Source organism: Rattus rattus, chromosome 5 (assembly GCF_011064425.1).
Source record: "Rattus rattus isolate New Zealand chromosome 5, Rrattus_CSIRO_v1, whole genome shotgun sequence".
NCBI lineage: Eukaryota > Metazoa > Chordata > Mammalia > Rodentia > Muridae > Rattus > Rattus rattus.
In genome coordinates this window covers 11,675,721-11,689,989 of record NC_046158.1, presented here as the reverse complement: position 1 = coordinate 11,689,989, position 14,269 = coordinate 11,675,721, and the positions used below count along the sequence as shown (strand labels likewise).

Sequence of the window (14,269 nt, the reverse complement as noted above, 5' to 3'; positions counted from 1 at the left end):
CACCTCCTCTCTCTCTCTCTCTCTCTCTCTCACACACACACACACACACCCCCTCTCGGCTCTAGGGTGATGTTTTCAAATGTGTGTTTCAGGCTGAGAGACACGGGTGACATGCACCCACCCACTACACACACACACCTTGGGCTCTGGCGGGAGGAGGGCTCAGTGACAGCCTGGTGTGGCCACCCTTCTCTCCTCCGTCTCCTCCATCTATCACACCAGAATATTTTCCCAGGGATTGGTTGTGCTTCTCCAGGTGAGCCTTCTGCTGGGCTTTGCCCAGTTTATGGCCAAGAGCTAGTCCATCTGCTTATGGGAGACCCTCCTTCTTTAGAGACACTTTACACAGAAGGACTTTTGTTTTCAAAGCAAACATTCCAAAGATGACTGGAATGGGAGGCTGCTGCCGGGAGATGAACTTCCTAGGGGGTCCTGCCTTGTGGATTTTAAAGTAGTTGTTGTTGAATATTTCTGAGGTGGTGGCACAGTCTTGTAAGTGGCCCTTTTCCCCTATCAAATCATAGTGGACTCTACCTCTTGTTATAGGAATCCTGGCACCTTCCCGCCATAATTCCTATAAAAGGACTTGTGAAAACCGCAATCCAAGTGGTATTATACTGGTGTCGGGTCTTTCGAGGATCGGACCTTTTGTTAGCGTTGGAGAATGCCCTGGGGCTTTAGTTCCTGCTGTGGAAGAACACGCTCACCTGCACTGCACAGAAGAGCTCTCTGCGTCAGGAGACACAGCCACCTAGGTTGGAAGCCATGTGCTCTGTGGATACAGCTCTGGGATGAGAACAGAAGCCGTGCTGTTCTTAGGTTTGACCCAGCTAGGCCAGGCTCTGATGATCATAGAAGGCATGGTCACATAGGTGGCTCTTCTGACATCTGTCCCTGATGTCACATGGTGGTCAAACTCCTTCTCTACAAGGAAGGCTTGGTTCATAGAATTGGAGGCTACGTCCCCTGGTGAAGGGCAGAGAGACACTTTGTTGGTGACGCTGTTCTTATATCAGTCAGGGGCAGAGCAGTCTTCTGCTCATCCTAGCTTGACGCCTGGCTTGGTGGCCAAAGCCATCTTATGCCTAGGACTCATAATAATCAAATCAAATCAAATCAATTCCAGGCAGTGCAGCATCGGAGGAGAAAGACAGATGGAGACCTTGCCACACAGGCCTGGTGGGGAACGACGCCGACAGATCTGCCCTCTACTCCACAGCAGGACAGACACACTGAACCCGGCCTACCATCACGCAGGGCAACGGGGAAGGAGGAAGACAGATCTGCAGACTGCCATGCCACCCACATTCCTGCCATCATGATATAGGGACACATGGTGTCACTCAGGGCCCCGCCAGTCACAGGCCCAGCCTGCAGCAGGAGCCACCACAATGTGCATTTACGTGGTGGTCAAATGGGAGGGAAAGGAGAAGTGGAGCAGCGTGAGTATCATGAAGAGAGACGGAGCTGGAGACCCGAGGGTAAAGAGAAACAGCCTGCTGTGAGTGTCCAGCCCGGTCACCTGGAGCCATGGGGAGGTCCCAGCCTGAGCTGCCACTGAGGGCCTGTAGCTCTGCGGTGTCAGGAGTCAGTGGCTCATTAGAGAACATGGGATGTCCCTGTTCTGGGCAGCTACTAGGAAATATGTAAATACCCAAGGGCTGAGCAGAACTACCTAACCGCTCATTGGCTGGAGCACTCTGGAGAGCTGGCCCCACCTCTTACTGGTGGCAACACTTGGGAGAGTGTGCGTCATCCAGGCAGCACAAAGGGGCTGGTAGGGGTGGGGGTATCTGCCAGGGAGGTGGTGTAGGTATGGGGTGGGGTGTGTGTGTGACATCCTCTGCCACTTCACCCCACCCCACCCCGCCCTGCCACCTGAGGCAGTCTGGAGAGCTGGCCCTGCCCCCTCACTGGCTGTAGCACCTGGGAGAGCAGGCCCTGCTCCACACCTGAGCAAACCAGTGGACCTGGCCCTGATGCCAAAGGCTCAGATGAGCCAGCCCTGAGGATGTGAGAGCGGGAGAGCTGGCCCAGCCCCCGCAAAGGCTGCAGCACTTGGGTAAGTGGGCTCCACACCTTGCCTGGGCAGCACAGTGGAGCTGGCTCTGGAGGCATGGGTGTGGATGAGCTGTTCCAAGGGCAGGAGAGCGGGAGAGCTGACCCTGCCTCCTGCCGATGGTGGTATTGGGTGGTCTAGTCTGAATGGTGCTGGAGAATTTGCCCCGATGATTTGGATAAGGGAGAGCTGACCAGCTCATCTACTGCCCAGCGCAGATCCAGCACTCTGAATTGGCCCACCCCAAAATCTACATCATCTGTGAACATTTGGGATGTGTGAAAGGGCCAGTCCTGCTGACCCAGAGCTGCAGGATCTCCAAGACACAGGGCAGCAAAGGGATAACTGGGAGGAAGCCCAGGGAGGATTCAATATCGATGGTGTCTCAGAAGCCAGAGTCTGAAACCAGACCAATGACTCACTGCAATGAACATTCGCCACAAGTGAAGATGTGGACACAGGGAAAGATTGTGAGACACACTGTGGCACACTACAGCTTCCATGATGAGATGGTTTCTATGCCTTTTGTTTATTCATGTGCTTCTTATTTTGAGGGGGAGGTTGCAAGGGTGAAGGGTGAACATGGGGGCACAGGGAGATGGGTAGGACTGGGGTGCATGATGCTAAACTAACAAAGATTCATTAAAGAGTTAAAAATAACAAAGGCTAAGCCTGTTTCAGTGTTTGGGGTGAGCCTGTATCATTCCTTTCCTCATTGCTGTGGAAAGTATCTGACAAGAAGCAGCTTAAGAAAGGGGGTTGGGGATTTAGCTCAGTGGTAGAGCGCTTACCTAGCAAGCGCAAGGCCCTGGGTTCGGTCCCCAGCTCCAAAAAGAAAGAAAAAAAAAAGAGAGAGAGGAAAGGTTTACCTCAGCTCAATTCTACGTAGGTCCATCACCATGAGGAAGAACAGAAGCAGGAACGTGAGGCGGGATCTAACCACATCCATGGTGGGGAGTGAGGGGGATGATTGATGGGGCTCAGCTCACTTTCTCCTTTCTATGTTGTCTGAGGCCTCCCAGTCCATCCATTCATCCATCTGTTCATCTATATACCTGTCCATCCAGCCACCAGCCACCCATGCATCACCCACCCAGCCACCAGCCACCTATGCATCACCCACCCAGCCACCAGCCACCCATGCATCACCCACCCAGCCACCAGCCACCCATGCATCACCCACCCAGCCACCAGCCACCCATGCATCATGCAGCCAGCCACCAGCCACCCATGCATCACCCACCCAGCCACCCACCCACCCATGCATCATGCAGCCAGCCAATCATCAGTCCAGTCTTGCAGTGAGTCAGGTGCCATCTTGGATACATCTGGGACACAATTAAGGGTGAAAGAGACAAGGCCTCCCTTGTAGACTTTGATTTGGAGGTCAGATATCAACAGAATGCTGAACTGCGTCCCAAGGCTCTACTTATGGCATCCCTTGAGACTGCAATAGGGTTGGCCTTATTGGTGTCATCATTAAAGTCCTCAGGTCTGTACCGACCATGCCCCAGCCAGGGTCAGAATGTGCTTGGTTTCTCTACAACTTGCTCAATAGGAAGTGGACATGAGGCCATGCACCACTGCCCAGGGCATGGGGAAGGTCCACCATCAGAGGGATCGTAAACTCTCCCACTCCTGCAATCCCTGGGCCACCCTCCCAAGCAGCAGAGTGTTTCTAGGAGGGTAAAGTTAAGTCTGGAGGCTGGCCTGTCTCTGCTGGTTGACTTCTGTGAAGGCCGACAGCTGTGAAGTCAGCCCATCGGAGGGCTTTGGCCCATGACCTACTCTGCCTGTTTCTTGGGGCTGAGATGGGCTTAGGCATGGGTAAGACAAGTGGTGGCCCACTGCTGTGGACCAGGTGACGTGAACTTTGTGCTGACCTCTTGCACACTTGGAGCTGGGATGCTTAGGTTCCGAACCCACTGCTTTGTGCTTCGCTATTTTTGAATGGTCCCCCTAGAACGAGGGTCAGGCCTAGAAATGTTTGTCTGCACATCACACAGAAGGAAGGCATGCCCTGTCAAGGCTTCTCCTGCCTGCTCTGGGGCTCTGAGTGTTCCTGTCTGCCACACGGGACCCAGGGCTGCACAGTCCACCATGTCCAGCCAGAGCTCTGCTAGATACACGGGTGACTCGTGATCTCACACAGGGGAGGAGTGGAGTCTTGTACAGATTGAAAAGCCAGTTTGGGGCTGCTCAGGGGATGACCGTCATGGTCCTGCCGGGCTAGAGGCTCGTGCCTCTTACCCACCCCATGATCACAGTAGTCACGTTCCGGAGACACACTGGGTGTTTATTTATGTTGAGAGCAAAGGCAGGCTGAGGCTTTACTGGCAGGAACTGTTTCCTTCTTCAGCAGACTTTTGGATCCGATAACCAGTCTAGTGGGGAGGGGACAGACAGTATTGGGATGGTGGAGAAAGAAGAGGACCAGGGGACTGACTTAGGAGGGACAACAGACAGGCAGACAGGAAGCTGGGCAGGGAGATGAGACCAGAAATGACTCCAGGGAGGGGTTAGGAGACGTGCCCCACTCTGTCACCAGTCCAGCCTCCTCCAAAAGTCCTTGCTTATCACTGCCTTTCCCCACAGAATTTAGACTTGTGGTAGATCATGGTGGCATGGTACCATGAGTATTAAGGTTAGTGAAAATATGCATGTGACCCAGGTGTGGTGGCACAGGCCGGAAATACCCTCGCCCAGGAGGTAAAACAGAATCATGGATTCCAGACCAGCCTGGACTATGCAACAAGACCCTATCTGTGAGGTGATGGTACATGTGTGAGCAAGTGTGTGCAAGCGTGTGCCTGTCTGCATGCTTGTGGGTACATGCTTGGGTGTTCCAATGTGGCTGAGCAGATATGTGCCAGAGGTGGCATGATGGGAAATGGGCTGGCCTGGGTGGCGACTGGGAAGAGGCCCTGACTCCAGCCATGAGAGGCCGAAGACAAGGCTCAGCCTGAGGCCTCTGGGCCTTCAGTCCTCCCAGACTTCCCTACTCAGAATATGCTGTCCCTGTTCAAGGACTTCCACGGATGGACTCCAGTGTCCTGCAAACAGGAAACCAGAGTAGAGAGGACAGAACAGGAGAATCTGTGTGGGGAGGAGGCAGCCTGTGACAAAGACATGGGGTTGGGACAAAATGGTCTAGGACTCAGATAGGACCATGAGCCATGGCACCTCCCTTCTGGCTCAGGCTAAACTGTGAACACGCACTTGGTTCAGACGGTCTGGGACTGTAAGGCCTACACATGTCCCCTGAAGACCCACAGGACCTGCCTGGAGAGTGTCTAAGAACTTGTGACGGCCAGGGGAGGTGCCACCATTGTCTAGGGTCTCCAGACCCCATCACCCTCTTCATACAAACCCATTACCAGTTAAATCAGGGAAGAGAAAGTTGTTCTTTGTGAGGTTTTGGGTCTTGGTCAGGCAGATGAACCTGTCTATTGTCTTATGAGTTATCTTCCAGTCTCTACCTGTGGCCAGAGGACAGCACAGCTCTCAGTACTTGGTGGTGGTGAGGTATTTGTCCCCAAGCTGTCCCACACCCACTGTCCCACACCCAGGAAGCACCCCTTGAGGACAGTCATGCACAGGGCCCAGGGAAGCAGGGGCTCACCCAGAAGGCTGACCCTTGTGATGTTCTGGTTGCTTGCCTGTCTGAGGGACAGCACCAGGGCGAACTTGACGTAGTCTGTCTCTATGACCTGTATGTTTTCTTTGTCTGCCCCAGGCCCTGACCCTGGGGGACACACATGTCAGGTTCACAAGGCAGCCGTATCCCTCCCACCCCTGTCTCTCTTACCTCTGTTGTCCCTGGTGAATTGCCCAGGCTTGTTTGTTGGGATCAGGGTATAGGACCAAGTGCTGCAATGCTTGCCCCTGTGGGAAGGATAGGCAGGAATAGAAACAGAGGTGGGGCAGAGGGCTAGGAAGCCAGCCAGGCCCATCCTGGTAGACTACCAAAAGAAAAAAAGAAAAAAGAAAAATCAGCCGTTCATTTGGAGGGATCTGCATCCCAGAAGAATGGAAAAGACTGGAGCCCCTCCCCAACCCTGCTGTTGCCCCGGCCTCAGTTCTAGCATCAGCTACTGTGTGCTCTTCCTAGAAGTCTGTCCCAGTGCCACAAGGGTGACTCCTGCTCAACCCATACACAGGTCCTCAAATGTACAGGGACTTGCCATGTTAAAAAGAAAGTGTTTCTGGGTATCAGCCTCTAGCCCCCTCTGGCACCCAGGCCAACAAACTCCAGAAGAGCCAAGGACAGACTTCAAAGTGGAGATGTCTGCCACTGCTGACTAAGAGAACAAGAACCTGCCCAGGAGATCAAGGTAGGACAGGCAGAGCCAAGACAGAGACTGAGAAAGGGGTCCCTGGCTCCACAAGGGTCTCTAAAATCCATCTGGTGAGTCACGCTGGCCACAGGAAGTCACCAGAGGCCTTGCAATGGCCATGAAGCAGGCTGTGCTAGACATGGCCTCCAGATGTGGTTCCTCAACCCACAGTGTGGCCAGGCCATGCAAAGCTCCCAGAACACAGCCCCAAGTCCCTGACTGCTTGCACAACAGACACCCCACTCACCGAGTCATGAAGTTGGTCACCTGAAACTCACTGTTGTCTCTCAGCTTGAACAACGTGATGAAGGAATGCAGCAAAGGCCGGTGCTCTCTCTTGTAGGTGTTGTCTGCCAGACCGAGGACAAACCACTCCCCCTGAAACTGCATGGCTGGTGATGGGCACAGGCAGCCCCTGCCCACCCTGCCCTGGGCAGCCCACGGCCAGTCAGGACCCCTCTTCAGCAGGCAACTGCAGGCCAGGGCTGCATCAGTGCCACTGGCAGACCCTCAATCTGCCTTTGATGTGGCAGGCAGAGAGTGGCCTTGCTCAGGAGCCAGGTGGGATTCCCCAGTCTCTGCTTGTCTCCTTACACAGAGGAAGCGATCCGTGCAAATACAGAAAGTTACGGGGGTCCCAGGCCCTGTTCTGCTGAAGGTCATAGGCTCACTCTTAGTTCAGGTTCCGCCCTGGCCTCCCTGAGCAGTGCACACAGGCCTGCATGCTCCCTCCCTCCACAAGCTGGGACCCTAGTCAGTGCAACCTGTTCCTCTCCTGTGAAAGCCCTATACCTTGTCGCTTTGGAAGCTCGCCATCTGGGAAAAGCCTTGAGGCATGGTTGGGTTCTGACCCCCCAAAATTTGGGGCAGGGTGAGTATCAGCCACAGAGCCCACCAAGGGCCCATCCCAACAGCCACCAGACTCCAGAGGGACATAGCCTGACCGAGGTGTGGCTGCCGCTGAAGCTTGTTCCGAAACCTGTTTCTTTACAGCCTAAGTGGCAAGCGCCTGAGGAGTAGGGCAGACGGGTGGGTGTGGAAACAGGGCAGGGCTGACCCTCTTAGACCCCAAACACTTGCCAGGGTCTCTTGAGTCCCAGCCAAGGAAGAGAACGCCTACTGGGTCCAGCTGGGGCCATCTTGTGACTCCAAACACCTGTCCTAAGTGTGCTTCTAGGTGGGACAGAAACCCGCCCACGTCCACCTTATCTAGCTGTTGTGCCAAAGAACAACCTGTTCTAGGTGGGGATCATAACCCCAGTGTTCACAGCTTCTTATCCATGGATCTGGCCGCTAGCCCCCAGGCCACCCCCCAGGCCATTCCATGGCCCCCTCCCCCACCATGTGCTAAAACCGGTGTGGGCTTAAGTACTGTCTGTCCACTCTCCGGAACACAGCGCTGGTCAGAGGGAAGGGAGGGGCCTCAGGAACACCAGGGCCCGGTAAGTACTAGGGGGATTTCAAAGAGACCTCCCACGCAGATGGGAGGGGTCTGGGGGAAGGACAATGTAGGAGTCTTTTTTTTTTTTTTTTTTTTTTTTTTTTTTCAGAGCTGGGGACCGAACCCAGGGCCTTGCGGTTGCTAGGCAAGCGCTCTACCACTGAGCCAAATCCCCAACCCCCAATGTAGGAGTCTTAAGAGAGCAGGAACAGTGGAGGCAGGACCTCATAAGTCTCATTTTTTTTTTTTTTTTTTTTTTTTTTGGTTCTTTTGTTCGGAGCTGGGGACCGAACCCAGGGCCTTGCGCTTCCTAGGCAAGCGCTCTACCACTGAGCTAAATCTCCAACCCCATAAGTCTCATTCTTTAAGAGCAGGACCCTAGAGCTGGAGAGATGGTTCAGTGGTTAGGAGCACTGATTGCTCTTCCAGAGGCCCTGGTAACCACCCATAATGGAATCTAATGCTCTCTTCTGGTGTATCTGAAGCTAGCAACAGTGTATTCACATAAAATAAATTAAAAAAAAAAAAAAAAAAGCAGGCCCCTATAGGAGTAGGCTCCATGGGATGGTCCAATGGGGATGCTCTGGGCGTGGCCTTCAGCGAATGGGGTCCTATAGTTTCCCAGGTGCTAATTGGAGCAGATTGTGGTAGAAACCCAACACCCAAGGCTGTGAGTGATTGGTGCTAAGCTCTTTCTGGTTACAGGGTGTAGATTCAAGAGAAAAGCTATGCAAACTTAATGTAGGTGATTCCTGCCTGAACTTCCTAAAGGAGGTTCAGCGCCATCCCAGCCTGTTCCCTATGCTGTTTTGTGCAGGGCAGGAGGGCACTTAGAAGACTTGAGACCCTGGGTTCGGTCCCCAGCTCGAAAAAAAAAAAAAAAAAAAAGAAAAAAAAAAAAAAAAAAAAAAAAAAAAAAAAAGACTTGAGAGCCGGACAGACCCAAGCGGGTCTGGCCCAAGCGGGCCCTGATGGACCAGGCTTTCCCAGGCCTGTTGAAACTTTGCAAAGGGGACTTGGCCTCAGGAGCTAAGCCCATGGTGACCCAGTGGCCTAAGCAGTGTCCTGGCTGTGCTCTTTCCTAGGTCTTGGAAGCTGACGTACTTATTGTACTCCATTTTCCTTCGAGCCTGTCCGGAACTGGAGGCGGGGCAGCTCCTCCCACTTTAAATGTGATTGGTGGAGTCTCCGTCCAGGGTTCTACCCTAGATTTACAGCAAGTAAACAATCCAACCATCTTAGGACAGAAAGAGATCTGGGGCCCCGTGTAGTGTCCTGAAGCTGACCGGACTTCATACAAGGCCAGGATTGTGAGGAGGTGTCACGCACGTGATGACAGAGATCACCACACAGAGTTCAGACAACCCACTCCACAACAGCCACCCTGGAAGCGGGGCCCTCCTTTCCTCCTTCCCTGTCCTATACTGTCTAGGACCCCTTCGTGGTGCTCCTCTTTCTTCCTCCTACCTGCTCACTGTTGTCTCTGTCCTCAGCCACCTTCCTCTTTCGTTCCAATAGGGACAGGCAGAACAAAACACTTCTTCATTGTGTTCCATCTCCTCTCTCGGGAAGACTCACTCCCCTTCCCAGAATTCTTTCCCAGGACACTGTCCTGAGTGGCAGGAGGCCCCTGAGAAGGCCTTCAGCCATCCTCATAGCCAGGGTGCTACCTGTACATGGAGCACCTGGGTGTACAAGAAGGACAGATGCCCTACTGCTTGGCCTCTTGAGAAGAGCATAGCCCCTGAAGTCCAGGTAGGCAGAACAGGTCACCTACTCTGCAGCCCCTAAAGGTCAAGTCCTCTAATCCTGTGGTCTCAGGCAAGATTTTTTTTTCTTTTTTTTGGAGCTGGGGACCGAACCCAGGGCCTTGTGGTTGCTAGGCAAGCGCTCTACCACTAAGCTAAATCCCCAACCCCTGACCTCTACAGATTTTTAAAGTTATTTTCTTCTTAGATATTATAAATTGCCTATTAGAATTCAAAGGCGGTATACAAATTAGGAGAAACATGTGTATGAACATGTGTATGCACTGTACATATATATGCACGTGTGTATGTGGCTGTGCAAGCATGTAGAGCAATAGGACACTGGGTGCCCTATCTGCCCATTCCATTGAGGTGACACTCTCACTGGAGCCATGCTAGAATGCAGCCAGCTTCGTGGTCCTGCCTCTGCCCTGCCTCTGATTCAGCATGGGGTTGTGGGTGGGGCTGGCCATGCCGAGATTTTTAGGTTAATTCTGGAGCTCCAGACTATGCCCCCATGGTTGAGCGGCAAGCATTCTTAACCACTAAGCCATTTCTCCAGTCCCTGTAAGAAATAGTTAAGTGGTTAAATGGGACTGGAGAGATGGCTCAGTGGTTAAGAGCACTGTCTGATTTTTCAGAGGTCCTGAGTTCAACTCCTAGGTACCACGTGGTGGCTCACAATCATCTGTAATAGGATCCAATGCCTCTTCTGGTGTGTCTGAAGACAGCTACAGTGTACTCACATACATAAAATAAATAATTTTTTTTTTAAAAGAGAGAGATAAAAAAAAAATATATATATATATATATATATATATATATATATATATATATATGCATGGGGCAGTGAGATAGTCCAACAGGTAAGGAAGCTTGCCTCTAGGCCTGATATTCTGGGTGTGACCTCCAGAATCTATTAAACATGGCCTGCAAGTTGCCCTCTGTCCCCCACAAGTATCCTTCGACACACGCACGCATGCACGCATATATAGATATCACAGAAATACCTAATATTTTCAAAGGTAACTCAAGTTTTTAAGACACTTTTTTAAAGAGACTAAAATGGGTATCAATTCTAGAGCTCTGTGTCAAAAGCTAATGGCTTGGTCCATGCTTGGCTCATTCAGACCCATCGGGCAACAAGGCAGAAGACGAAGCCTTGGCCATGTCAGCCCAGCCCCTACCAGAGTGAGACCATCACTTTCTGTTAGGGAACACAAGAGAAAAAGGGAAAGGTATTCTTGGAGCTAGGGCAGTGAGCCCAAGGCCAGGCCCCACAAGACTATGGGCCTCCAGTGAGCTCTATTTCTGTGGATAGGACAGTCACCTAAAATTCCTCCTTCTCAGGCCCCTTGTGGTTCACTTTCTCTCCAGTCTATTTTCCTGCCCTCCCAAAGTCCAGCTGCCCAGAGACCCTGTGTGATCAGAGCCTCCTCCAGGACAGATGTGGCCCCAAGAGCAGCCCCCACCTGTATCTCTGTAGCTTTCATTCCTAAAACTATGCCAGCAGACGGGGCTTCTCCTGACTGCTCCAGGAATCACAGAGCAGTCTGCCAGTGCTACAGCTCACTTGGTGCATTGCTCATGGGGAGGACATGACAGAATGGGAAGCAGAGGAGGTACTCCACCTCCCTAGGAGAGCAAGGACTTGCCTATTTTGTGTCCTCAAGGGTTGGGGCATTTGAGAAATGCTTATCAAATGCACATTGGAAGTTGCCAGGCCAGCAGCAACGCAGACAGGAGCCCAGCTGCGTCTGGGATGATGCCCAGTTCCCTGAACTCCAGCCCTACAGGGCCAAGCAAACCAGCCCAGGTCTAGAAAGAACATTGCTTCTGTCTGGGGAAAAGGCCCAACTCCTCCTTTATGGGGATATATACAACCTGCTTCCTGCTCCCTGTAGCTGGTAACCTTGACTAGAGTCAGGTTAGGGGGTCCTGGGGGGCAGCTATATCAGGAGTTCTACCCATATGCCAGAGCCCCATGCTCTTTCCTGACTGGAAGTCTGCCTGCTCCTGGGCTGCAGCTTACTACTCTATGCGCTCCAGCTGCTCCCTCAAACCTACCCTGGTATCTACCTAGCAAGTGCCTCTTGGCCTATAGATCTTTAGTCTCCAGGGTCAAGGATTAGGAGGGGCTTAGAGGGCTTATTGGCAGGAAAGGTACTCTAGCAGGACCCTGAGTCCCACCCCCCATGGGTACTAAGCCAGAGCACAAGGCTGGGGTGGGAGAGTAAGGGAAGGTAGGTGCCATAGACTGCTTTCATTACAGAGAGGAGCAAGCTCAGGGAGAGAGTGAGGACGTAGTGCTGTTTCTAGTCCTACCTCCCTAGGACAGAATCCTCACATAGCCAAGGGGTGTGTATGGGCATGTGTGCATGTGCATGTGCGTGTGTGTGCGTGTGTGTGCATGTGCGTGTGCTTGTGCATGCGTGTGTTGCATGTGTGTGCGTGTGTGTGCATGTGTGTGTGCCTGTGCATGTGTGTGTGCATGTGCATGTGTGTGTGTGCCTGTGCGTGTGTATGTGCATGTGTGCGTGTATATGTGTGTGGGTGTGTATGTGTGTGTGTGTGTGTGTGTGTGTGTGTGCACGTGAGTATAATATAAATTCACCTGGGCTGGTGGAACTCCTGTTGAGGTTGACAGAAAAGACCCAAGGCCAAGTCTGATGTTTACTGAAAAGTCTCAGGACAACAGAGCCATATGAAGGGGTGCTTCTGGGGAGAGACAGGAGAGACTCCAAGATTGTATTCAGGATGCTCAGAACTCTCTGAGGGGAGTCCATAGCTTCTCTACTAGATGGCCTCATTTCACTTCGGCATCTCTGCAGAGGACAAAAACCTTAGCAAGGGCAGGAACAGCCTGACCTCACCCCCTCCACCCTACTGCTCTGCCCTGCTGACACTCACCATTCAGGATGTGGAATTGGTCTGCAGTCTCACAGACACCTAGGGGACCAGGCAGTAGTAAGGGAGGGTCGGGTGCCATCCAGGAGGATGACTGGGCTGGGGATACTCACCATACTTGGGAAAGAAAAAGATCTGGTCTTCTGTCAGGTTGGCTCCCCTGACTCGCTGCTCAAACGCATTCAGGGCAGAATCACTCACAGGCAGTGTGCGGGCTGTGGGATAGGCAGAGTTGCCGTGGTTTCGACAGGGCAGGGTGCCCAGGACACAGCCAGGTCAGCTACTCCCCACACCAGCCCCTGTGTAGCCATTCCTCTAGGGTGCCTGCTACTGAGAATATGGGGATAGAAAAGGAACAGGGTCTGTGTGCCCATCTGGGGTCACCCGGCCCATCAAGATGGATTCCAGGATGCAAAGCACAAGTGAAGTGTGAAAAGCACAAGGCCGTGTGTGATGGCAGGACTAGTACGCACTGTATAGTTTCACAGACAGCCTCCTCGCCTGCTCCAGATACAGGATGGCGAAGCTCTGGTAGTCGGTCTCAGCAACAACCACATGTACTGGCCCACGGGCCCGTGGAGCTAAGGCAGAACCACGGTAGCACATCATTCCCTTCCCCTCTGCCTCCAGCCACAAACCCTCTTGCTCGATGCCCTTGCCTCACCTTGGAGCAAGAAGCGGCCAGGGACCCCTGTGATTCCATAGAGTTGGCGCACCTGCCAACAGATCCCATCTCTGGGCAGGGGAAGAAGGAAAGTTATAAGAGGAAGCACCGAGGCTCTAAGAACTCCAACCCAGGGGTTGGGATAGTTATCCAGGCCACAGAAGAGCTAGAGATGAGGTTCAGGGTCAGGAGGGCAGGGTAAGGTGGGCTCAGAGTCTGGGCTGAAGATGGAGGCCCCACTGGTACTCACAGCTTTCGGAAGGTGCTGGCAGCCATAGCTGCACCCTGGGGAGCTATGTGCAATGTAGTGGCCTCAGCCCGGTGTCCCTGCTCCTGAAGAAAGCGGCATGCAGAGCCCACAGCCACAAGGAGCCATGTCCCTGCAAACTGAAGGTTGAGTATGAGGGGTCAGAGCTGAGGGAATGGGAAACCCTGGACCAATTCTGTCAAGCTAGGCAAGTTCTTGCTGCTCCTTTACCTACCCCAACTCACTTCCAGCTTTTACCTGCTGAGCATTGAAATTGGCCTGGGCCTGGATGGTGCTGATGGGGGATGTAGACCCATAAGGTTTTCGAGTCCTTTGGCCCAGCGAACTGGCCATCAAGATCAGGGTGAAGAATAAAACAGCCCCGGGGAACAGCATGGCCGTTCTGTGACAGTAGGTGATAGGACAGGGAGGTGGAGGGGTGCACTGTTCTAGGTCAGAGTCCACTGTCCAGTGCCACAGGAAGCACAGTCCAGAAGTTCACATCTGTCTTCCGATTATTGAACCCCCAACCCAAGCCAGGGTCCACCCTAGAACCTAGCCTTGACAGGAGCTTGACATTGTGTCCCAAGTGCAAAGTTAGAGTTGTCCTCTGCACCCCTATTTCCACTTGAGGTCAGTGCTCAACCCTTTGCACGCAATAACTGTCTTTACACCCACAACGAACAACAACATGCTCATAAAAAGCCACTTGTTCAAAGCTTAGCAGCAGAGAGAGCAGGGGCAGAGTCCCAAACCCGCCCAGCTGAGCCTGGCTCATTACAGCGGTCCTTTCGGGTACCCAGGAGCGAGTACTGTTCTGCGAGCTAGAAAGTTAAGAGCGCACGCAGGCGCAGAAAGAGACGCAG

The 14,269-nt window shown here is 52.9% G+C and overlaps 1 protein-coding gene, 1 long non-coding RNA gene and 1 pseudogene across 3 annotated transcripts; 1 reads left to right on the top strand and 2 right to left on the bottom strand.

Annotated features, from left to right (window-relative positions):
* Positions 1–961: 961 nt before the first annotated feature.
* Positions 962–1,098, top strand: LOC116902552 (annotated as a pseudogene).
* Positions 1,099–5,376: 4,278 nt separating this feature from the next.
* LOC116901295 (epididymal-specific lipocalin-12) lies at positions 5,377–14,241 on the bottom strand. Of its 2 annotated transcripts, XM_032903093.1 has the most exons (9): positions 13,662–14,241; positions 13,407–13,543; positions 13,157–13,227; positions 12,966–13,073; positions 12,606–12,707; positions 6,644–6,746; positions 5,868–5,944; positions 5,682–5,804; positions 5,377–5,538 (listed from the first exon to the last, which is right to left on the bottom strand). In XM_032903093.1, exons 1-9 carry the CDS (start codon positions 13,797–13,799, stop codon positions 5,420–5,422), a joined length of 978 nt encoding a protein of 325 aa, XP_032758984.1. In that variant the 5' UTR covers positions 13,800–14,241; the 3' UTR covers positions 5,377–5,419. The 2 variants fall into 2 exon arrangements, with proteins under 2 accessions (XP_032758984.1, XP_032758983.1); XM_032903092.1 differs by lacking the exons at positions 12,606–12,707; positions 12,966–13,073; positions 13,157–13,227; positions 13,407–13,543; positions 13,662–14,241 and adding an exon at positions 7,189–7,674 and having other exon boundaries at positions 6,644–6,780.
* LOC116901296 lies at positions 12,246–12,599 on the bottom strand. The gene is made up of 2 exons (XR_004387974.1): positions 12,496–12,599; positions 12,246–12,410 (listed from the first exon to the last, which is right to left on the bottom strand). It is a non-coding gene; the product is annotated as an uncharacterized LOC116901296 (long non-coding RNA).
* Positions 14,242–14,269: the final 28 nt, after the last annotated feature.